Source organism: Anomaloglossus baeobatrachus, chromosome 5, assembly GCF_048569485.1.
Source record: "Anomaloglossus baeobatrachus isolate aAnoBae1 chromosome 5, aAnoBae1.hap1, whole genome shotgun sequence".
Lineage (NCBI taxonomy): Eukaryota > Metazoa > Chordata > Amphibia > Anura > Aromobatidae > Anomaloglossus > Anomaloglossus baeobatrachus.
Genome location: NC_134357.1, coordinates 581,266,978 through 581,292,365, shown reverse-complemented (window position 1 = coordinate 581,292,365; position 25,388 = coordinate 581,266,978). Strand labels below are relative to the sequence as shown.

General features: G+C 46.1%; 1 protein-coding gene across 1 annotated transcript; it reads right to left on the bottom strand.

Moving 5' to 3' along the window:
• Positions 1-19,680: 19,680 nt before the first annotated feature.
• On the bottom strand, positions 19,681-23,575 carry LOC142312451 (uncharacterized). The gene is made up of 3 exons (XM_075351393.1): positions 23,475-23,575; positions 23,278-23,391; positions 19,681-21,103 (listed from the first exon to the last, which is right to left on the bottom strand). Exons 1-3 carry the CDS (start codon positions 23,557-23,559, stop codon positions 19,812-19,814), a joined length of 1,491 nt encoding a protein of 496 aa, XP_075207508.1. The 5' UTR covers positions 23,560-23,575; the 3' UTR covers positions 19,681-19,811.
• Positions 23,576-25,388: the final 1,813 nt, after the last annotated feature.

The window sequence follows — 25,388 nt, the reverse complement described above, 5'->3', positions numbered from 1 at the left end:
CCAGATCTGCACTGCCCTCTATCACAAAAACATTACATTTCAGCTTTTATACCAAGCAATACTAAGAGTAAAAGAAGCAGATGGGGTCACAAAGACTTTCCGGGATCCTTCAAAAGCAGAGAACAGGAGGGGAGCACACGGCGACAGGAGAAGAATGGAAAAGAAGGGACTTCCACTGATCTGAAACATACAAATCCTGCAAACATAACATCTGCAGGTAGACCCGACAAAAAGTCAGAGTAGAGTCAATTGAGATCCAGACCAGCCAGTTCGAAGGAAAAGCGACAGATGGCGAATTCAGCTGGAAAAAGAGAAGGAAGAGGCAGAAGCTAGTGAACAAGCAGGACAAGAAGACTTAATTTGGGACTGCTGAAGGGAGCCGTATGGTGATAAATGGGCCTTAACTCTCTAAAGTCTCACCTGCTTCCCTCTCTCTTTCTCTTCCTTTTTCTCTCTCTTTTTCATGCCTACTCCTTTTTCCCTTCTATCATTCTCTAATGCTCTTTTTCTACCTTCCTTCTCATTCTTTTCTCCTTCGTCCCTTTTTTATATCTCACCTCTTTCCATCTTTCTTTTTATCCCTTCATCGGCTTTTATCTATTCTTACCCTTATTTTGTACCTTTCCTTTTCCGGCTCTCTTTCCCCCCCCCTCCCTTTTTTTTTTTCTTCTGTTCTCTTAATCACCGGTGTAAGAGTTTTTAGGATTTTGAAAAATTTGTAAAGGCTGTTTAGGGACAAGGAGCTAATAGCTGATAGAGGGGAGGGGTGACATAGTGGGGTAGCTTCACGGAGAGCTTGACCTGAAGCAGGGGTTTGAAAGGAGTTTAAATCATCTCAGAAAAAATGGAAGACGTTAATTGTATTTGTAAAGTTGAGGATGGGAGGGGTTATATACAGTTGGGGGAGGGGAGGGGAGGGGAGGGGAAGGAAAGGGAGTTGGGGAATCCATGCAACACAGCCAGAAAAAAGAACTGTTGATTTTGGGGAATATGGTTAAGCTTATTACGTGGAATGTTTAGGGACTCAGATCGCCGCACAAACGAAATATGATACTACATCATCTCAAGAAGCTTAAGGTTGATATTGCTTTATTACAGGAGACGCACTTGCAAAAGGAGGAGTTCTTCCGTATGAATAAGATATGGGTGGGAAGGGTATACTGGTCGGCCTCAAAAGGTAGGAAGGCAGGAGTCCTTATTTTGATCAATAAAAACTTTGCACACGAGGTGGAAACACAAGATTCAGATGAAGAAGGAAGATACATACATATAAAGATTTCACGTACTCAAGGCACTTTTAGTATCCACGATATACAGTATATGCACCCAATACTGAACAAAGGCCTTTTTTTTAAAAATATAACTAATAAGATTTTGATGGATGGGGAAATACTGTATGTAAATTGGTGGGGGGAGACTTCAACACAGTGGTTTCTCAGGAAGAAGATAGGAGGAGTCAGAGAAAACAGGGGAGGAGTACGGAGGGGCTGCTGGAAGCAATGCTAAAAACGACACGGCATGATTGCTGGAGAATACATCACCCGCAAGCGAGAGAATTTACACATGACTCTTGGTCACGGATTTACCTTTGGCTGACAAGTGAGAATTTATTGCAGAGGATAGAAGAGATAGCTATAGAGAATATGGTAATTTCAGATCATAGCCCAGTGCCAGTCAGTGTAGCTGATAAAATTCAGAGAGGACGGGTATATATATGGCGCTTCCCCTCATTCTTGACTTTGGACGAAAACTTCCATAGAATTCTGAAAGAGTGGTGGGTAGATTATACATTCACGAATCAGGAGCACAATGGGGAAACAGTATTGTATTGGGCGACGGCTAAGGCAGTTTTGAGAGGAAAAGTGATAGGATATACGACAAAGGCGAAACGACAGGCACAAGTTAAGTTTCAGGAGGCTAGCCGGGCAGTTAATGAAGCATATACTGACTTCTTAGAAAAACCATCAAGGGTGACAAAAGCAAAGTGGGTGGAGGTGAAGGGAAATTTTGAGAGCTGGGTAGAAAGGAAAGAAAGTATGTACAGGACACAACAAGAGGCAGAGTTGACTCGTTGCGGGGACAAGGCAGGGATGTTATTGGCAAATCTGGCAAGGGGACGACGACCGATGACACATATTACGACACTGAGAAATGCTGTGGGGAGTAAAATGACTGATCCAAAAGAGATAAACGACATTCTTGGAGACTTCTACGCAGATTTATACAAAGAGGAGGGGGTCAGCTGATAGGAGAGAAGGAAATGAGTGGTTAAAAGAAACGAAAAGGCCTACGCTTACGGAGGAAAGTTTACAGGCTTTGAATAAAGAGGTGACATAGGAGGAAGTGTTGCAAGTCATAGGAGAGTTAAAAATGACGAAGGCCCCGGGAACAGATGGTTTTAGCTGCAGTTTTTTCAAAATTATTAAGGAACAAATCTCACCTATACTGACGGAGGTATTCAATAAGATAATGGGCGGGGAAAGAATATCGGGTACGCTTAATACAGTCTATATAATGCTCATTCCTAAAGGAGGAAAGAATTTAGAAAACCCATCTAGCTATAGGCCCATCTCGCTGATTAATCAAGACCTAAAAATTTTAGCGAAGTTGATGGCAAATAGATTAGCGGCAGTATTGCCAGAGATTATAGATCTCCCCCAGGCTGGCTTTGTTAAAGTGCGTTCAGCGATGACACACATTAGGAAAGTAATGCTAGCAATTGATGAAGTAAAATGAGGAGAAAGGGAGGGGGAAGATTCCATCCTTGATCAGCTTAGATGTGGAGAAAGCCTTCGACAATGTGAGGTGGTCATGGCTGGAAGAGGTGTTAGGTCACCTGGGCCTGCACGGAGCTTTTAGGAATTTTGTGAGGGTTCTTTATGCAAATCCTCAGGCAAGAGTGAATACCCTGTGTGAGGTAGCACGGTCGGCTGCACAGCAGAAGACACGGGATCCAGGCATTAAGTTTCACAGCACACGGTTTAATGTCCAAACAAGAATCCACACCAATATACATGTGCCTCTCCAGCAGAGAGCTCAGGGAGTTGTGTTCACTCCCTCACACCCGGCACACCTGCCCTCGTTCCTGTTTCCATTTAACCCTTCCTTCAGCCTGTAGGGAAACAGGATTAACCCTAGAGTGGATTTACTTTCTATCATGGAGTGAGCACAACCGGGGCGAGACATACCGGCCGTCATAGATAACCCCGGTCACAGTCTCACATACCCCCCCCTCAGTTCAAGCGTGCGGGGTTGAACTCCCGCCATCAAACACGGGCCGCGGGACAAGGCATCGGCGTTGCCCTGCAACCTACCGGCCCTATGTTCAACCGTAAACCGGAAGTTCTGCAGAGAAAGGAACCACCGGGTAACCCGGGCATTCCGTTCCTTGGCGGACCTCATCCAGACCAGTGGAGAGTGATCCGTCACCAAGCGAAACTGCCGTCCCAGCAGGTAATAGCGTAGGGACTCCAAGGCCCACTTGATCGCCAGGCACTCCTTCTCCACTACGCTATAATTCCGCTCGGGAGGGGTGAGCTTCCTACTTAAGAAGGTGACGGGGTGTTCCTCCCCCTGAACCACCTGAGACAGCACTGCCCCCAGGCCGACCTCTGAGGCGTCAGTCTGTACTATGAACTCCTTCCGGAAATCAGGGTGTACAAGAACGGGCTGTCCGCACAGGACCCCCTTCAGGGCCCGGAAGGAGTCCTCGGCCTGCGGAGTCCAGCGCACCATGACGGACTTCTTGCCTTTGAGAAGGTCCGTCAAGGGGGCTGATAGTCCCGCAAAATCCTTTACAAACCTCCTGTAGTATCCCACGATACCCAGGAAGGCCCTAACCTGCTTCGTGGTCAGGGGTCTAGGCCACTTCTGGATCGCCTCAACCTTGTTAATTTGGGGCTTAATCACTCCTTGGCCTATCACGTAGCCCAAGTAGCGGGCTTCTGTGAGTCCCAACGCACATTTCTTGGGATTGGCTGTCAATCCGGCTGTTCGAAGCGCGTCCACCACCGCTTGTACCTGTTCCAAGTGGGTCTGCCAATCGGAGCTGTAAATAATGATGTCATCAAGGTACGCTGATGCATACGCCTGGTGGGGTTCCAGCACTAAGTCCATCAACCTCTGGAACGTGGCCGGAGCGCCATGTAACCCAAAAGGCAAGACAACATAGTGGAAGAGACCCTCCGGCGTAACAAAAGCGGTTTTCTCCTTGGCGGACTCCGTCAGTGGCACCTGCCAGTACCCCTTGGTCAGGTCGAGCGTGGTAAAATACCGCGCCTGTCCCAGCCTATCAATCAGCTCATCCACTCTGGGCATGGGGTAGAGATCGAACTTGGATATTTCGTTCAATCTCCTAAAGTCATTGCAGAACCTTAAGGAGCCATCGGGTTTTGGTATTAGGACAATCGAACTAGCCCATTCACTCCGGGATTTTTCGATGACCCCCAGGCGTAACATTGTCTTTACTTCCTCCGATATGGCTTGTCGTCGAGCCTCCGGTACCCGGTATGACTTCAGGCGTACCTTCAGGTGGGGCTCGGTGACAATATCATGTCATATCAGACTGGTCCTATCGGGCAGCTCGGAGAAGACATCGGGGTTCTGCTGAACCAACCGTCTGGCCTCTCGCCTCTGAGTCTTGGTGAGGGCTTCTCCAATCCTTACTTCCAGTTCGTCCTCTCCGGAGGTCGCTGGAGCCGGAGGTGAACGACCCGAAGAGGAGGGAGATGGGGAAAAAACAGCCATCAGGCTTTCCCGTTCCTGCCAGGGTTTTAATAGGTTGACATGGTATATTTGTTCAGGTTTCCGCCTACCGGGCTGCAATACTTTATAGTTAACCACCCCGACTCTTTCCTTTATCTCGTAGGGGCCTTGCCACTGAGCCAGGAATTTACTCTCCGCCGTGGGGATTAATACCAACACCCGATCCCTGGGTTTAAAGGTCCGCACGGTGGCTTGTCTATTGTAGCGGCCGCTTTGCGCGGCCTGAGCCTCCTGTAAATGCTCCTTCACAATTGGCATGACCGCGCTTATGCGGTTCTGCATACCCAAAATGTGTTCAATCACACTTTTATGGGGGGTGGGCTCTTGCTCCCATGTTTCCTTTGCCAGGTCCAACAATCCCCGGGGATGTCGCCCGTATAACAACTCAAAAGGCGAAAACCCCGTGGATGCCTGTGGCACCTCACGGATGGCAAACATCAAATAGGGAAGCATCATATCCCAGTCTTTCCCGTCTTTTGAAATCACCCTTTTTAACATGGTTTTCAGGGTTTTATTGAAACGCTCGACTAAACCGTCCGTTTGAGGATGATACACAGACGTACGCAACTGCTTGATCTGGAGTAGCCGGCATAGCTCTTTGGTCACTTTAGACATGAATGGGGTTCCCTGATCCGTAAGGATCTCCTTGGGCAACCCCACCCGGCAGAACACAGCAAACAACTCCCGAGCTATAAGCTTTGCTGCAGTATGTCTGAGAGGTATCGCCTCGGGATACCGGGTGGCATAGTCAACGATCACTAGGATGTGCTGGTGCCCTCGAGCGGACTTTACGAGGGGCCCCACCAGATCCATCCCTATCCGTTCAAAAGGGACTTCTATAATGGGTAACGGCACCAACGGACTGCGAAAATGGGTCAGGGGTGCGGTAAGCTGACACTCCGGGCAGGTTTCGCAGAACCGTTTTACCTCCCCAAAGACTCCGGGCCAATAGAACCTTTGCAATATTCGCTCCTGCGTTTTCTTGACCCCTAGGTGGCCACTCATCAGGTGTTTATGAGCCAAGTCGAGGACCCGCCGACGATGCGGCTGGGGTACCACCAACTGCTCTACCCCCACGCCCCGTATTTCATCTACCCGGTAGAGTAAATCCTGCTTAAGGGCGAAATGGGGGTACCTTACCTGGGCACCGGGCAGCTGTGCCACCCCGTCAATTACTGTCACCCGACTCCGGGCATGTATTAATGTAGGGTCCTGGAGTTGGGCAGTCCCAAACGTATCCGGGGACGCCTCCAACTCCGGGATGGGTTCGACCGTCTCAGCCTCTCCTGCCAATACCTCTAGGGGCGACCTATCGGGTTCACATTCTGTCCCTATCATGGGGACCCCTACGGCAGGTGTCCCGGATTCAGGATTGTAGGACTCAGGTCCCGGACTGACCAATATCTGAGGAGACTTAGGGGGTCCCTTCCATAAAGTCCAAAAATAGGGCAGATCCCTTCCTAGGATCACGTCATAAGGAAGAGTGTTAAGAAGTCCCACCTCATGTTGCACCTGACCGCAAGGTGCTGTGATGGTGACAATCCCCGTGGGATAGTCTCGGCGGTCCCCATGTATGCAAACCACCCCCACGGTACGTCCTGTGGCCTTTACTTTAGCCCTCAAGGTGGATCGCACAAGGGTCACTAAGCTTCCGGAGTCCAACAATCCTGTAACCGGACATCCATTCACCTGTATTTGGCACAAGTGGGGCTCCGTCTCTGGGGAGACCAGGTCAGCGGTACACACCACCTGAGCATACATTGAACCCCGCCGGGTAACCCCACAATCCATGGGCTCCGTGGTGAGTGGACACTTGGCTTCCATATGTCCCACCCGCTGGCACCGCCAACATCTAATGGGGACGGAAACCCCCTTGACGGGTTGTCGTTTAGGGTACAGAACCTTCCGGACCTCAGGATTGGCGGCCGCGGCCTCAGGCGGGACGGTAGGGGACTCCTGCACCGCTGTCGGCGGTGGGTCCTTGGCCCTAGGCTTGGAGGGGCCGGACCGACGGGCGGTACGCAGAGTCTCAGTGTCCCGTATCAAGTCCTGCGTAGCCACATGCCGCTCTACCAGGGACACTAATTGGTCCAGGGTACTCGGGTCACCCTGTCCTACCCACCGTTGAACGGTGACGGGTAAAGTGCGCACAAAACGATCCACTACTACCCTTTCCACCATCTGCGCCGGGCTCAGAGTGTCAGGCTGCAACCATTTTTTTACAAGATGCAACAAGTCATAGGCCTGGGAGCGTACGTGTTTGGCTTCCTCATAGAACCACTGATTTACCCGCTGAGCCCGTACATAGGTATTCACCCCCAACCGTGCCAGTATTTCGGCTTTTAGGGTCACATAGTCAATGGCGTCCTCGGTACAGAGGTCCAGGTACGCTTTTTGGGGTTCCCCCGTCAGATAGGGCGACAATACCTCAGCCCACTGGGGGGTCGGCAGCTTTTCCCGCTCGGCCACCCGCTCAAACACCGCCAGGAACGCTTCCACATCATCCCCCGGGGTCATCTTTTGCAACGCTTGTCTCACCGCTTTCCGGACGCTGCCGTCATCACCCGGTCCCGGGGTTGTTGCTGCCGGTCCAGCACGGATCGACTTGGCCAGGAGAACCATCTGTTCTTGATGTCTTTGTTCCTGCAATTGTAAGGCTTGCTGCTGACGTGCATTGGCCTGAACCAGCTGTTCTTGGTGCGATTTCAAGGATTGGAGCAGGTGTGCATTGGTCTGTTGCTGCTGTGCATTAGCCTGAGCCAAATGCTTTAGTATGTCCTCCATGGCGTCACTGGGTTTGGGCCGTAGTATAGCCGCTTGAATCCAGGACATGTGCTACCGGGTCACCAGAAAAGGAAGCTACACCTCACCGGCCGGGATGCCCGCATTCTCCACCATATGTGAGGTAGCACGGTCGGCTGCTCAGCAGAAGACACGGGATCCAGGCATTAAGTTTCACAGCACACGGTTTAATGTCCAAACAAGAATCCACACCAATATACATGTGCCTCTCCAGCAGAGAGCTCAGGGAGTTGTGTTCACTCCCTCACACCCGGCACACCTGCCCTCGTTCCTGTTTCCATTTAACCCTTCCTTCAGCCTGTAGGGAAACAGGATTAACCCTAGAGTGGATTTACTTTCTATCATGGAGTGAGCACAACCGGGGCGAGACATACCGGCCGTCATAGATAACCCCGGTCACAGTCTCACACTTGGTATTTCTTTCAAAAACATTTCCTTTGATGAAGGGAACCAGGCAAAGATGCCCCATGTCACCACTGTTGTTTAACTTGGCTATTGAACCACTGGCGAGGCGTCTGAATGAGGGGGGGTGGTTTGAAGGGATTAAGGTGTGTGTGGGGGGTCATTGCACTCAGCCTTATTTGCTGATGATATAATCCTGTTCATGAGCAAACCCAAAACACAACTGAGTAGGGTCATAGAACAAATTGAGGTGTTTGGGAGGTTAGCGGGGTTTAGACTTAATAAAAACAAATGTGAAATTTTCTTCTTGGACGGAAGGAGAGCGGAGGGGGAGAGGGTGCATTATGTGACATCCCTATAGCTAGAAATACAATTAAATACTTGGGAGTACAGGATGGGAGGGATACAAAGACCATATATTCACTAAATTTTTCCCCTTTAATCGAGAAAATTGAGCGTGAACTGCAAGGTTGGGCAAATTTGCCGCTGACTCTTCTGGGAAGGAATCATCTAATAAAAATGATGAGCTTTTCCAAGCTTCTCTATCCAATGCAGGCAATACCATTGCTTCTTAAACACTCGGATGTGAACAGATTGACAAAAGTGTTCTCACGTTTTTTGTGGAAGGGAAATAGGCCGAGGATTACCCTGTTTCCCCGAAAATAAGACACTGTCTTATATTTTTTTTGCCCTGAAAAAAGCACTATGTCTTATTTTCAGGGGGTGTCTTATTCTTGAGGAGACATGGTTGGGGTAAGTTTACCCCCCACAATAAGAAGACCCCCCTTCCCAGGATCATTATACTTACCAGCCCCAGGCATCTGTATGGCTCCCAGATCTTCCTGTGATCTCCCAGCAGGTATGCTGCACGCCTCCCCTGCGTCTGGCCGACATCAGTCACACACACCCCTTTCAAATTATTGCTCCCGGTTATCTCCCAGTAGCTGTGCTCTCCTGCGTCTGGCCGACACTCACATCAGACAGCATACACACACACACACACCCATTTCAAATCATTCCTCCCTGTGCTCTCCTATGAGTGCTCTCAGCAGCTGTGCTGCACGCTGTCCTCCTGCCGACACTCACACATCCGATCGCATACATGCACACATCCGATCGCATACATGCACACATCCGATCGCATACATGCGCACATCCGATCGCATACATGCGCACATCCGATCGCATACATGCGCACATCCGATCGCATACATGCGCACACACACTCACGATATCGCACGTACCTCTACAATCGCGCGCGCACACACTCACAACATCCGGAGATGTCACATGCTTCCGGCCATGTGAGCAAGGTCCTGGAAGATCACAGCACAATATCGCCGCCGAGAAGCAAGCAATATCACTGAATGGGGTGAGTGTGTGTAAGCGATCTGTAGTCTATGTGTGTGTGTGTCTGTGTGAGATCTGATGTGTGTGTGTGTGTGTGAGTGTGTGTATGTTCCGCTGCAGGACCATGATGCGCTCACCTGCTCCCGGTCGGCGTCTGGTGAGTATGATCGGGGCGTCTTCTCTCTTGTTTCTTTAGTGGGTCTCCGTTGTCTATAATGAAGTGTCCTGCAGTGTCTTTAACTTTTTCACCGCTGCATGACACTTCATTAATGACCGCAGCTATGTCTTATTTTCAGGGGATGTCTTATATTAAAGCATCCCTGAAAACTCCTGCTATGTCTTATTTTCGGGGGACGTCTTATTTTCGGGGAAACACGGTAGTGCCAAAAGGTTAATGTTGTCAATCGAAAAAGGAGGGATCAGACTACCAAACATTAGGGGGTACAATCTGGCCTGTATCTTGAGACATGTAGTTGATTGGATTAGACGAACAAGTAGGTACTCTGACTGGGATATAGAGGCTGAATTTTGTAAGCCTTGGGACCTGAGTTCAATTTTAAATACCTCCATTCCAAATTTGCCGCCCAATATTAAACACTCACTGATTTGTAGACACACAGTGATAACTTTTAAGGCGGTTAGGAAAAAGTTCGGGTTAGCCTGGAATATCTCCAAATTCCTTAATTAATGGGCTTGTCCTAACTTTCCACAGGGAAGGGAAAATGATCTCTTTAAAGAATGGAGTGAAAAAGGGATTGGAACTCTAAAAAACCTGATGCATGATACAGAACGGAGATGGATGACGTGTGAGGAGTTGAGAGCAAAGTATGACTTGCACCTATTCCAGATTCACCAGTTTGAACAGGTGAAACAAGGGATAATGAAGAAACTATACAACATAAATCACGAATATGAGGCAAATCAGATGGATGCGATCATATTAAGGGACATTCATGCCACAAATATATCAAGTTTATATGGAAATATGAGAGAAGTGTTAGTCCCTAACATATCAGGAAGAATTTTGGAAGGGTGGGCAAAGCAGTTGGGAGATCAAGAGGGGGGAGGAGAAGTTTTTGAAAGGTTGGAAGAAGGTTGAGGAAGAAGATTGTGAATGAGAACTTAAGGGATACCCAATTCAGGATCATACATAGAGCTATCTATGGATTTAATATATTGAATGCTGGACATCCAGATAAGATGATGAGTTGTCCAAAATGTAGTACGGAAAAAACAGACCTATTTCATGGGTTATGGCAGTGCGGGAGGATTGAAAGATTTTGGAAACAAGTCCAGCGGGTAGTGAGGAAAATTTGGAACAGAAACGTGGAGATGGATCTAAAAGTTTGGTTATTTCACTATCAGCATCAGGAGGAAGAAGGAAGTTTAGTGTAGATCACAGAGGGAAACTGGTTTATGCCGCGCTAAAAACCACTGATGCCGGTATATTAAAAATTTCTTTTTTATTTCACAATCCTACGCGTTTCAGAGACATGACCCGTCTCCTTTAATATACCGGCATCAGTGGTTTTTAGCGCGGCATAAACTCGTTTCCTTCTGTGATCTACACTAAACTACGTTATCCACGGGGCCGCTGCTAAACCACGCAGACACTCACATGCGTGTATAAGGGGTTGTGACTGGCACAACCAAACTAGGTGAGTGTACCTCTTTTCTTCATTTCTAAACGTTTTACCGGGTAAGACCCTATTGCGCCTTGTGTCCCCCATCTCTAGCAGCATCAGGAGGAGGGAGAGGAAGGGGGGGACAAGTTACCGAATCTTTTCCATGATATAGCAATGATAAGTAAAAGGGCAATTCTTCAGAAGTGGCTGGTGAAAAAAATACCAACGAAAGAAGAACTGGTTAATCAAATGAAAAAAACGCTCATGTTGGAGAAGGTGGTGCTGGAGAGATGCAAAGAGAGGATGGCAGCAAAATTTTTTAGTAAATGGAGAAAGTTTATAAGCGTGATCTGTTCAAGAGAAGAATTACTACAAATAATGTCCTTTGTGTCCACAGAGTGGTATATGAAGTGTGTCTATGTGTGTATGGTACATGAAGTGTGTATATGTGTGTGTGTGTCTGTGTGAGATCTGATGTGTGAATATCACTGGAGATCTGTCAGGGTCCCTGGGCAAGCTGAAAGTATAGTTGGCTAAGTTTGGGGTTATGTCGCATGGAGAGGGGAGGGGGGGATGGGAGGGATAGTGTTTATAAGTAATGTTTGTAACAAGTTATGAAGGAAGGCTGAAGGGGGGCAGTGGAGATTTAACAATGGAAATATACACTGACAAAGATGTAGTTTTGTTGTCAGAACTTTCTGACATTTGACTTCCCAGCAAAGTCTATGAGAATTCAGATTTGCTGTGCGCACCTGTGGCGCCCTGGACAAGCCAGGATGTCACAGGTACTACAACAACACACCCCACACCCTGGTTAGGCACATCAGTCACACACAAATCCTTGTTGTCTCCCTCCAGGGGCTGATGTCCACACCAGGTGGGGCGGGGCCAGGCGGTTGGCCCCACCCACCGAGGAGTTCACAGTCCTGGAGGCGGGAAAGGAAGAGAGATCTGTGAGGGAGAGTGGTAGTGGAGGAGTGAAGTGGTAGTGGAGGAGCGAGAGCAGACTGACCGTGTCCGGGTACGTGGCCCGGGCACTCAAGAGCAAGGTTGGCAGACGGTGGTGACCGTCTGCAGGCGAGGCCGATTGACGCACAACCGTGAGGACCGGGGACGGGCGGTGGCCCGCCGGTACCGAACCGGGGAGCGAAGAGAAGCCAGCACCATTCGGCAGGGCCTACGGACCCCGACCAGGCTTGGAGTCGCCGTTAAACCGGTGAAATCCGACAGCGACGGGAACCTCCGGGGTTTCTCAGCAGCAAAGACCCGACTGAAGGCAACCGCTCAACCGTGAAGGGAAATACAGCTACCGCCACAGCTAGAGTTCCCAGGGCCAGAGCCTGCGGGCAAAAAGGGGCTCCTCTGGCAAATACACCGCTGGGGAGCGGGTTACCGGTGGGAAGCCATCGGAGCCGAAAACATATCACAGGTGCAGGGAGAGGCAGTCACCGCCAACCTACCGGGAGTGACCACCGCGGCCGGCTGCGGGACCCGTCCATCCAGCCGTTTGTTTTACCAGAGACTCCGTCTACGTTATTGGCTGAGTGAGTACCACCGTGCCGTCTGGAACTGCGCTGCCCCCGTGACCCTGCACCTCACCAAACCCCGCCATCCACCTTACAGTCCCCATCACCGGGCCCCGGGACCACCAAAACCCCCTACCCACGGAGGGGAGAAAAACATCTCAGCTGCTCCCTGTCATCGCTCCTGGGATCCCCGTCCAGAGCAGCGGTGGTGTCCCAACCTCACCACAACCGTGGGTGGCGTCACGGACTAAATCCCCAAACCAAGCCACCCCTTTCACTCACGTGCGAGGAGCGCCGCTCGAGGCCCCGGATCCGGCCCTCCGCTTGAGCCACCGAGCAGCAGCGCCGGACCCGAGCGTTAGTGAGCGCAGCGTCCCCTCCACCGCCCGCGACACACCTTGCAGTTTATTTGTCAGTGTTTTCTTTGACAAAAGTTTGTGACAAGAAAGAAGCAGCATGTTCATTCTTTAGCGTTTTTGTCAACATTTGTCACAAAAAACGCATCAAAAACACATGCTATGCTGTCAATTTGGTGCGTTTTTGGTGCATTTTTGTCATAAAAATGGCATAAAAAATGCACCAGAAAACACAGCTACATTACAAGCAGTTTGTTTTTTTTACATTTCCAGGCTCTCTCTGACAAGGTGCAGTTTTGGTTGCAATTTGTGTGCAGAAAAAACTGCAGCGTGCGCATGTAGCCTAAAGCTCCTCTCCATCTCACCGGAGCAGCTTGATCCTTTCAATGCACCACTAATATGTGCGGAAATAACGACCGCAATAAACCTCCTTCCGGTTAATAAAGCCCCAGGCCCAGACGGCCTATCGAATTTTTACTACAAAACTCTCTCAGAGATGCTAGTTCTGCACCTGCAGGAAGCAATTCAGTTCACTTTTGTAATATCTTTTGTATATTTTTATAAATACTGCCTACTTTTCAGATTAAATATATAAAATAGCGTATGGCGTTGGAATGTGGTTTATAGATTAAGGGGCACTTTGCACACTACGACATCGCAGGTGCGATGTCGGAGGGGTCATGTCGAAAGTGACGCACTTCCGGCGTCGCACTCGATATCGTAGTGTGTAAATCCTAGATGGTATGATTAACAATCGCAAAATTGTCGTAATCGTATCATCGATGTAGTGTCTGGGAATTCCATAATTACACGACTGCGACAGGTACGATGTTGTTCCTCGTTCCTGCGGCAGCACACATCGCTGTGTGGTGTGTAAAGTCGTAGGAGTGAGGAACATCTCCTACCTGCGTCCTGCAGCTCACACCGGCTATGCGGAAGGAAAGAGGTGGGCGGGATCTTTACATCCCGCTCATCTCCGCCCCTATTGGCCGCCTGCCGTGTGACGTCACTATGACGCCGCACGACCCACCCCCTTAATAAGGAGGCGGGTCGCCGGCCAGATCGACGTCGCAAGGCAGGTGAGTCCATGTGAAGCTGCCATAGCGATAATGTTTGCTACGGCTGCTATCACAAGATATCGCACCTGCGACAGGGGCGGGGACTATCGTGCTCGGCATCGCAAGCATCGGCTTGCAATGTCGTTGTGTGCAAAGTGCCCCTAAGAGGAACAAACCTACTTATATTGTGTGTCCAATTGAGCGATTGGTGGTGGCAGCTAGTAGTAGTTCCTTTCATTATTGTGGAGTTGGCAGTGACTGTACTGAGGTATAGATATATTCCAGAGATAGAAACGATCGTATATATACTATACCTTCACTGTGAGCTTTTCAATAATCATCCTACTAGTGGAAACAGTCATGGCTTCGTCTATTAATCATTGGTCAATTGCGTAAATGTCCTGACAATTTGGGGCAGCAGAGCGCTGTTCCTGACATCCTGTATCAAATGTTTTGGTGTTGGGGGGATTATCCTTATTCATTGTGAAATGTAAGGGTTAATTTACATATGATTGTGTAAAGGTCCATGAATAAGGAGAATTTATCCATTGTATTTGTGGGACAAATCGAGTGTATTTTAGATACCACAATTGACTCCATTTCCAGTGATTTGGCTGCTTGTTGAAGTGTTTGCTAAAAATTAGTTTTATCTGCTGAAGATCTATCAGTTCTAGAAATGCTGTTGTGTATAACCCCACCCACATCACTGATTGGCAGCTGGCTGTGTACAATGAGCATAGACAGAAAGCTGCCAATCAGGGGTGGGACGGGATTATACAGAGCTTATGGAGATAGAGGATACATGGCAGTAGGTTTACTAGTTCTTTAGTGATAATAGTTATTTTATCAAAACTACCTCAAGCAGCCCAGTAAATTACACGTCATTGGATATTTTTATATTCTGATTTTTAATTAAGTGGTAAACACTAAAGCGGGCTTTACACGCTGCGATCTCACTAGCGAGATCGCAAGCGATCGTACCCGCCCCCATCGGTTGTGCAATACGGGCAAATCGCTGCCCATGGCACACAACCTCGCTTACCCCCGTCACACGTATTTACCTGACCTGCGACGTCACTCAGGCCGGCGATCCGCCTCCTTTCTAAGGGGGTGGTTCGTGCGGCGTCATAGCGACGTCACACGGCAGGCGTCCAATAGAAGCGGAGGGGCGGAGATAAGCGGGACGTAAAATCTCGCCTGCCTCCTTACTTCCGCATTGCCGGTGGAGGCAGGTAAGGAGATGTTCGTCGCTCCTGCGGTGTCACACACAGCGATGTGTGCTGCCGCAGGAACGACGAACAATATCGCTAACATCCTGAAAACTATTTTTTGTTTCAGGACGCGCTCTCCGCGCAAACGATTTTGGCCGCTTTTGCGATTGTTTAAGGTCACTCCTCCTTGTCACACACTGCGATATCGTTAATGACGCCGGATGTGCGTCACAAACACCGTGACCCTGACGATAATTCATTAACGATATTGCAGCGTGTAAAGCCCCCTTTAGTGATAGATTCCCATTAAATTCAAAAAACCTCAGCATAGGTATCATAAATGTTACTCGCTCTTCACCAAGAGATAGACCCCTTTCAGTTCTGGTCTCTTAATATACCCATAATCTAAACTGTAATAAAGCTTCACTGGCAGAGAAGAGGAAACCCGAACAGTAAAGTTTGTACCAAAAACAGACTTAATAAAAAAAAATAAAATCAGTGACCGAGTTTGGAGTTGGGGTGCTTTACGTATCCTAACCACTCGACCTAGAATCGCTGTGCTCGGGTATGCCCGATGCTTAGCACAGTGCAAGCTCCTAGCAGTGTTTGAATGGCTTTCACAGTAAGTAAAAACATTGTTATTGGATGTAGTGTGCGCAATTCCCGCTCTCCCTACCGCGGAAATCTTTGCTTTTTGGCTGGTGGCATGTGGGCGAAAACTCGAACTGCCCAATTAGTAACTTCCAATGGGATTCAGGTCAAGTCCGGGTCCCGAAATGAACTTTATCTAAAGACTGGATTAAAAAGCCGAACCTGAAGTTCAACGGGTACACTTATCACTATTTGTGGGGAGCCCCATGAAAAAAAATAACCAATTGGATATCAGACATATAAAATTTTGTCTGTCGGTTTTTTAACTACAACAATTATCCTTTGTAAAGGGATCGTTTTTATAATATATAAAACCCAATTTATGCGGGGGACACTCCTGGTTCATGAAGTGGTGCATGCCTCTTCATGAATCTGGGGTGTGCCTCCGTGTGCCATACTAGAAATATTACTCTTATCAGGGACTGGAGTGAAATTTCTGGTATAGGGAATGCCACAGCTCGTCATGAATTAAAGCTTTAATGTTACGCCCCCGTCCCACCCATGGCTTTTATAATTTTGAAGTGAAACTGCCAAAAGCCACCAAAATTCTCTGAATTAATCCACATTTTTTAGACTTTTCAAAGCTTGTGTGACAATTTTTTGGCATAAAAGCTTTTATGAATTGGGACAAGTGTGTCTTAACAACTTCCACGTATCTAGGATGCACAGTGTGATTCAGTTCTTGTTGATAGACACTGCAAGATTGATAAGCTACTTTGATCCAAATGATAGGCAAACAGCCAGTTTTGTGTGTTTATACGTCCAAAATAGGTGTGTTGCAGTGGGAACAAAAACCTCTCATTATGACCTACTGATACAGTATATAAAATTGGTGTTTCATCTAGAAAAAAGACATATATCCATATATGTTGTCCCAGAAACATTAATCATTACCTGAGAGAAAAAAAAATCCAGGTCACAGCGGTGTCCTATGGCTAAATTTATGTGGGTATGATTATAACAACAATATTCATGATTTCATATTCGCCTAAAGGTTATACATCCAGATCAATGATAAAAGACAATGTGCAGTCACACAGTTGATAATAAGGGTTGGTCTCACCCATATCTAGATCCGGGTCAGTTGTTGGAGGGGGGTCATCAACATAGGTGAGTCAGGTGGCTGTCCGCGACCAGGCATGAGCTCTTTCCCTGGAGTGGACTAACTGACGCCCTTTTTTTAGGGCCATTTCACTTAGGCTCAGTTTGGTAATGCCCTTGTAAGGGCTGGAGTTAATGGGGTTTTGAGGTGTCACTTAGTTCACTCCAGGGAAAGAGCTCAGGCCTAAAGTAAGGATCGTGGGTATGAGCTCTTCGTCAACACCACTAATGCTAAAGGAGACAAAAGAAAACAATACAGGGGAAACACAAATGCTACCACCTGAGCTGAGATAGCAAAAGTCAAACACTTATCTTAGCAGCTACCACAGAAGTCTCTGGAACAACAAAAGGAGAAGAACGCTGCAGACTACAGCCAGGAACAACTATAAACAGCACCCAAAGCAACCCAGGGTTATGTTTATAAAGGAAGTCAGAGGCTGACAACTGAGAGGAAAAACTGACAGTTTGCCAGAGTCATAGAGTCCACTGCTGCAGAAATGGAAAACTGTCAGATAAGAACACGCACTGCCAATCTCTGCGATTTTCCATCACTCGGTCACTATTTTTGTGCAAAATGTCTATAGCTCTGCCTCAACTCCAGAGGTTCTGAGGTAAAATCATCACATCTAAACAACAAAGAAAGACAGGCATGAAGAATATATATTTTACAAGCATTATTAACAAAACAAGTTTGGAAATGCAATTATATACCATGTGATATACTTAAGAGTTCCTATCTCGAATCTGGGGCTGCGCTGTTTAGAAAATAAAGTCGTGAGTGCTGGGGTTATAGAGCTCATTCTTTCACTATGAGAGTGATCACTGAGGGTTGTGGGATCTCACAACCTGGAAAATCTTTTCGGGGCAGACTTCTAAAAGTTTTGGTACTGGATTATATTTAAAAAATTCACTAATCTGCGGCTCTCCACTGTTTAGTAAATATAAAAGGCAGCCACAGATCTGCACTATTTAAAGGAAAAGTAAAAAAAAAAAAAACACATTGTGTTAAAAATTGGGGGATATTAACCCTGTAACATAACATTGTAAGCAGCAGATTCCCCCCCACAACAGAGCGTCATGACCACATTTTTTGCTTCAATCTTTTTCCCTATTTTCCTTCTTCAAAACCTGGGTGTGTCTTATGGTCCGAAAAATACAGTAAGTTTAAAAAGAAAGAAAATGGATCTTTCCCTCACCAATTCTTACTTGAACAATTGTAGCTGCTTTTTGGATAAAACCCTTTGAATTATAGTAATCATGATGGCTTCTCCCGTGTGACTCATCTGACAACAGGACCTGATTAATGATATAAAACATTTGCCAAATTCTAAAAGCAAGAATAGCTGCTCCGCTCTGTTGGTTTTCTGAAGGTTGGCAAGACTTGATTTACCAGTTAAGGGCCTGTGCGCACTGGAAAACGGAATTTTCTTAAGAAAATTCTGCAGGCACTGAAAGATTACTGCACCCGCGGAAAAAAAAACGCACCGAAATCCGCATGGGTTTTGCCGCGTTTTTCGTGCGGTTTCGGTGCGGTTTTTCCGCAGGTTGGTCCATATGTTTTAATGCATTCAATGCAATAAAGGACATTGAGAAAAAAAAGTAATTTCCTTGATAGATAGATAGATGACAGATCACTCTAGTTCTCCCCAGCGGTAGTGTGTTCACATTACCGGCCATGGGAAATGACCTGTGGTTACCTCTCTGCAGGCTTGTTGCGAGGCTGCATTCTGTACAGTGTCAGTCACGGCTGGATACAAGCATCGTAGGACGTGGATTACGCCGGAGCTGTGTGTTTGGGAGGGGTTAATAAAGGGGTGAAACGGGCTTTTTTGTGTTTTATTTAAAATAAAGGATTTCTCGGTGTGTGTGTTTTTTCACTTTAATTACGGGTTTTAATCATGAAAGCTGTCTCATAGACGCTGCCATGATTAAAAGCCGGGACTTAAATGGCAGCGATCCGCTGTCATTTAACTCCTTACTACCTGGATAGCCACTGCATCACGGCATCTGGAAGAGCCGGGGACACTCTGGGACTGCCGCATAATGGATGCGACAGTCCAGGGGCAGCTGCGGGCTGATATTCTCAGCTGCGGGAGGGGGGGGGCATTAACCCTGCCCCTCGCCCTCCCCAGCCTGACAATACCGGGCCGCCACTGTGTGTTTACCTCGGCTGGAAGGTAAAAATACAGCGGAGCCCGCGTTTGTTTATTTTTATATGTCCGTTTGATTTCTATGTGTATTCTATATGTCTGTGTCTGTGTGTGAGTGCGATGTGTGTGTATTCTATGTCTGTGATCTCTGTGTTTACTCTCTGCTCCGCTTCCTCTTCCTGTCACAATGACATCACTTCCCTGCAATCCGCAAGCAGTGATGAAACATTATGTCCCGAAAACGCAAAATACCAGAGGGAATAACGCAGGAAAACGCAATGAATTTGCTACCTGCGGGATTTCACGATAACATTACAGTCAATGGAGTGAAATGCCGCAGCTACCTGCGGAAAAGAAGTGACATGCAATTGTTTTTGCTGCGGGAATCCCGCATAAAAACAAAAAAACAAAAAAGTGAGCCGGAGTATGAGATGGTATACATGGAGCTTGTGAGACCATGTTCACACTGGCCATAAGACAAAGAGAAACCAAGGAAAAAATTGTGAAAACATACCCTGCTGTAACTAAATAAAAAACATGCCGCTGTCAAAATCTGCATAGTGCGCACAGCATTTTTTTTTCCCATAGGTTTTGCTGGTGAATCACTGTAGAGATGTTATGAACATAACATGCAGCGAAACATGCAGCAAAACCGCAGTAAATCCGCGGCAAAAACCGGCAAGTGCGCACAGGGCCTTAACATTTCAATTATTCACAACATGAAAAAGGTTCCTTCCCTGTGTGGCTTCTTCACATGTTTAACAAGATCTGATTTCTGAAAATTACATTTTCCACATTCAGAACATAAAAATGGTTTATTTTGTGTGATTTTTTTGATGGTAAACAAGACCTGATTTCCTAGTAAAACATTTACCACATTCTGGGCATGAAAATGGCTTCTCTCCTGTGTGAGATTTTAGATGCAAAACAAGTTTCGATTTCTGAATAAAACATTTCCCACATTCTGAACATGAAAACGGTTTCTCCTGTGTGTGAATTTTCTGATGTGTAACAAGATGTGATTTATCGATAAAACATTTCCCACATTCTGAACATGAAAATGGCTTCTCCCCTGTGTGAATTTTCTGATGTCTAACAAGCTGTGATATCTGAATAAAACATTTTCCACATTCTGAACATGAAAATGGCTTCTCCCCTGTGTGAATTTTCTGATGTTTATCAAGGTCTGATTTCTGAATATAACATTTTCCACACTCTGAACATGAAAATGGCTTTTCCCCTGTGTGACTTTTCTGATGTTTAACAAGGTCTGATTTCTGAATAAAACATTTTCCACACTCTGAACATGAAAATGGCTTTTCCCCTGTGTGAATTTTCTGATGTGTAACAAGATGTGATCTCTGAATAAAACATTTCCCACATTTTGAACATGAAAATGGCTTTTCCCCTGTGTGAGATCTTTGATGCCAAACAAGTTCTGATTTCTGAATAAAACATTTCCCACACTCTGAACATGAAAATGGCTTTTCCCCTGTGTGAATTTTCTGATGTCTAACAAGATGTGATATCTGAATAAAACATTTCCCACATTCTGAACATGAAAATGGCTTCTCCCCTGTGTGAATTTTCTGATGTCTAACAAGATGTGATATATGAATAAAACATTTCCCACACTCTGAGCATGAAAATTGACTCTTATTAGAGTTAATTTTTTGATGGTTAGCAAGGGTTATTCTCCGAGTAAAACATTTTTCACCTTCTGAGCTTGAAAATGGCTTTTTCCCTGTATGATTTTTTTTATGTTTTAAGAGATCTGATTTCTGAATAAAACATTTCCCACATTTTGAGCACAAATATGGCTTCTCCCCTGTGTGAATTCTGTAATGTATAACAAGATCTGATTCCTGAGTAAAACATTTACTGCATTCTGAGCATGAAAATGGCTTCTCCCCAGTGTGAGTTTTTTGATGATCAGAATTTTGGACTTGTTTGAAAAGATCAGATGATAGTTTTTTCCTAGGAAGGACTGGAGGAATATCTAGGACACCAGCAGGCTCTTCATATGTAGCATGTGTGATACTTTGATCATCTGTTTTAAATTCTGAAGATATTAGAGGTCCAACTGAACTCCCGACACAGTCATCTGCTAAAAATAACACAATGTTATTATTTAATGAAATTATTTTGAAAGTACATTTTTTTGAACCATAACAGCAGAAATTAAATTAGGGAAAAAAATATTCTGAATCTGTTTTCTAATTTTGAGATCTAAGAGTTACATCTTTGTTAATTCAGACCTTCCATTCCTGTATCCAAGATATCTCTCCAGTAATACTAGTTCTCTGAAATGTGCTACAATAAATAATCTGAGTGATTGTCACAATGTGACTGCAGGATAACAAGGGACAGAGGGCTCATATACTGTTCCTCATGCTAGAAGACCCTAGGCTATCCCTAACCTCTGGATTACCCCTGAAGGAGGAGATGCCAGAGTCTTGTGCCTTGCTATTCTCCGGACCAGATCTTATCTGTTATCCCGATTAAAACAGACGGGAAAAACAAAATTCAGACACACTGCAAACTCACAGAAATAACGAGTGAGAGACTAAGGAGAAAAGCAAGAGCAGGAAGGCAGCAACAAAAAGACAGCAAAGGTTAACACCACAACTGCTCACAAAAACAATGAACAACAACAAACACCAGTTAGTTTGTATCACAACACTTCACCACACCTGTATAGGTAAACTATAGCTGGCATTAATGGCATATACAGTAAAGAAGTGAATGACACTGGCTCCCCTATAGCATGTGATCAAAGACATTAACAAGCAGCCCAGGAGAGAATGACCTTGCTATATTAAATAGACTCAGTGTGTTGATCACAGACATCAAAGAAGTTAACAGGCAGAGTACCAGAATTTGTAGTTTCTACAGATCCTGATGCCACCATGAGAGTTGACGATGCCTGCAAAAAATCTTTGTGACGTTGATCCACAACATAGACAATTTCAAAGAGATTTTTTTTTTAAGGGCAAAAATAAAATAGTTAAAGCCACATGTAATAAAAAAAAATTAACTCATATGTGACAATTCACCTGTATCCGCTCCATTCTGTAGTTCCTGCTGTTGCGCGACTGATCAGGGAGGAGTAGTGAAAAAACACATCTTATATCATCAATTTTTCTCGAACATTTATGGATTGTTGTAACTAATGTTATATTTTGAACATCCAAGGAGTACCAATACAGCAGTGATAGGGAACTTAGTAACCCTTCAATATCCCGCAATCGAGTCACAAGGTGTCGATTGGAGTTGTGAGGTTGCTGTCAAAAATTGACAGCTAAGTTTAAAAGGCTAAGAGCCGCCTCTGTTAGAGACATATGCCGGATCTCTAATAGGGATGTCTGGGACTGTAACGCTGATGGCCTATCTTTAGGCTTTGTAACCAAAGCAGGTAGCAGGGTCTTGTGGTCTGTGCAGATAAACATTAGGGCTCCAAATCATTAAGACAATACACTGAAAAATGACATCATGGAACGGAGTGAGAGTTCTGGCATAGGGAACGCCGCAGTTTTTGATGAAGTAGAGAAGCAGTGGCATCACACCCTTATTCTGGCCAAGCAATGCCAATTTTGGCAAAGCTGGTTAAAACTAGCGTGAACACACACACACACCAGCCTGTCTCCTCTTCAGCTTTAGACATGTGCAAGTAAGAGACCTTTGGTCACATGATGTGATGTTGAAAAGGTTCTTAAGTAGTCCTATAATCGGCAAATAAACACCGGGCCCTAGAATAGGGGCCCTGTGTTATTGCTTAGTTTGCTCAACTCTTTCCCCCAAAGGCCAGTCCTGCATCCCAGCCTGTCTTCTGTTCAGTTCTTGTAGACTCCTGCAATTAAGAGACCTTTGGTTACATCATGTCACATGACTTTGAAGTCATCAAAGGTCCTCAAACAATCAGCCTTAGAATAGAACTGATGGGGTCACTAAGAGAGTGGGGTTTCTGAGAAATTGTGTAGTTTGACTCCTCCCAACGCTGGCCCTGACTGTAACTAGGGTTTATATTTCAAGCATTCTCCAAAAATCCCATAAAATCATGGTAGGGCTTATTTTTGGTGTAGGTCGTGTTTTCTGAGAAACAGAGTATTCATGAAGCCTCTGAAGGTCTTTAAGTTGCCTTCATAACGACATAGAGAAGGCACTAGAAACAAACAACAGAAGAAGCAGAAGCAAAGAAAATACAGCTGAAAAAAACAGCAGAAAGTCTAAAAATGTAAACACAAAATTAGTGCAGAAAGTACATGAGTAGATATCTCTTACTGGATAGAGCTGGAGGAAACACATCCTGAGGAACATCGGGATCTTCTTGTTTACAATCCTGTGGGAGAAGAGGACGGGGACATCTCTCTGGTGTTGTCCTCTTACTGGATAGACCTGGAGGAGACACAAACATGGACTGAATTCATCCCTTACATACAGATAATTATAGGCCGCGTGTATTTAGTCCTGTCTATTACCTGGTGATGTGAGGGGCTGAGGAACCTCCATCATGACGTCCTTGTACAGATCTTTGTGTCCTTCTAAATACTCCCACTCCTCCATAGAGAAATAGACGGTGATGTCCTGACACCTTATAGGAACCTGACACATACAATGATACCGTCACCCCGATCCCTTCATAGCGTTACTGTATAATGTCCCAGCATTCCCAGCAGTGTCACCTCTCCAGTCAGTAACTCAATCATCTTGTAGGTGAGTTCTAGGATCTTCTGGTCATTGATGTCCTCATGTATCGAGGGGTGAGGTGGAGGCCCCGTGATTGGGCTCAGGGGTCTTCTCCATCCCTCAGACACAGGGGCCTGACAGCGCTCACTAGAGGTCTTCTTCACTACTGTGTAATCCTGGTTATGGAGAGACACAGTAATAAATCTCACTACAGACATTTCCAGAGTCCTCACCTCTCCAGTTCTGTCCATCTGTTATTCCCATAGATAAGAATGATGTAATGTGACGTCATCAGAATCTCTCACCTCTCCAGTAAGCCGGAAGAGGATCTCTAGGGTGAGGTGTAATATCCTCTCCGCCATCTTGTCCCTGTCCATATCCATCCTTGATGGGTCAATCAGGAGAATTCTCTTATATAAAAGATCTCCACTGAAAGGATCCGATATTGTAGGGACCTGAATGGGGAGAAGAGGACGATGTAACATCATAAAGAATCCACTGTAATAATACAATTACTGGAGATAACTGTTCACTAGATAGGGATGATTGCCGCGCTGCCATGAGGAGTCCAGACTGACTCTGCTGCCTTATTACAGTGAATGGATCCTTTGGGGGTTTCATCTGAATCATGTCATTTGAAGAATTACATGTAAACCTGTCATGCTAATAGGTTTAGGAGAAGGGTGTAGCCTCACTGCGCCCTGAACCAGGCTTACCCGGAGGGGAATGGTTAAGTGCCTACCCAGTCATCACCAGAGCCTCTGAGGTTGGACTTGCTGACAGTAGGCACCAGTTACCAATACAGGGCAGTCCCTGGTTGTTGTTTGTCACCAAGAGGCTGAGCGGTGTATCATGAGAAAGATGGGGTGGGAACCACTGCCTCTAGGGAAAAACAGGAAGGATAAACTCTGAGCAACCCTGAGCTCCCGATGTCCCAAGACAGGTTCTTTCCCCTTGTGCGGCAATCACGTGTCTATCCCTGTCTTACCCTAATCACAACCATGTCTAGGGAGCAGGGCAGGAGGAACACTAGTCCTGCTTTATGATAATGACACAAAAGGAAAACGACAGACAAAGGAAAAAGAAACTACATTCCCAAACAATAAGTGGTAAAAAAGGGGGATGGAAAAAGGAATGAATAAAAAGGGAGATGATCAATAGTAAGACACCAAAGAAAACTTCCAAGCAGCAATCTCCAGGATCAAATTCAAAACAATTTCTCTTTCCATGGCTCTCACCTCCATGCCAGCACCATGGAAAAGCAGGTTATCAATGGCACCTACTGAGGTAAAGTGGTGAGTACTTATAACGGAGGAGTGCAAAAATCAGAACAGCTGAGACAACTAAAGATGGTAAGCCAAGAAAGAAACAAGAAACAAGGGTCTGCTTAACCCCAGCAGCGCCAGCACAAGGATAGTCTGCACAGCTACGTGGAAGACAAAGCAGATCCAACTAGTGCTGGCTTATGCTGTGACCTTCTGACCCATCGGATAGGGGAGACCTCTCTCTGTCCGATAACCTGGTGTCAAAACCCTGATGTAAGTGTTCAGTGTAGAGAACGGGATAAATGTGATCCAAAAGTCACAGACAGATGGAGAAGTCCCATCTATGATCAGCGCTAATCCTGCCATCTCCACCGCTCTCATTACACAAGAATAAAACATATAATACTGGAGGATAAAACAAGACTGAGCACAAGACCTTCA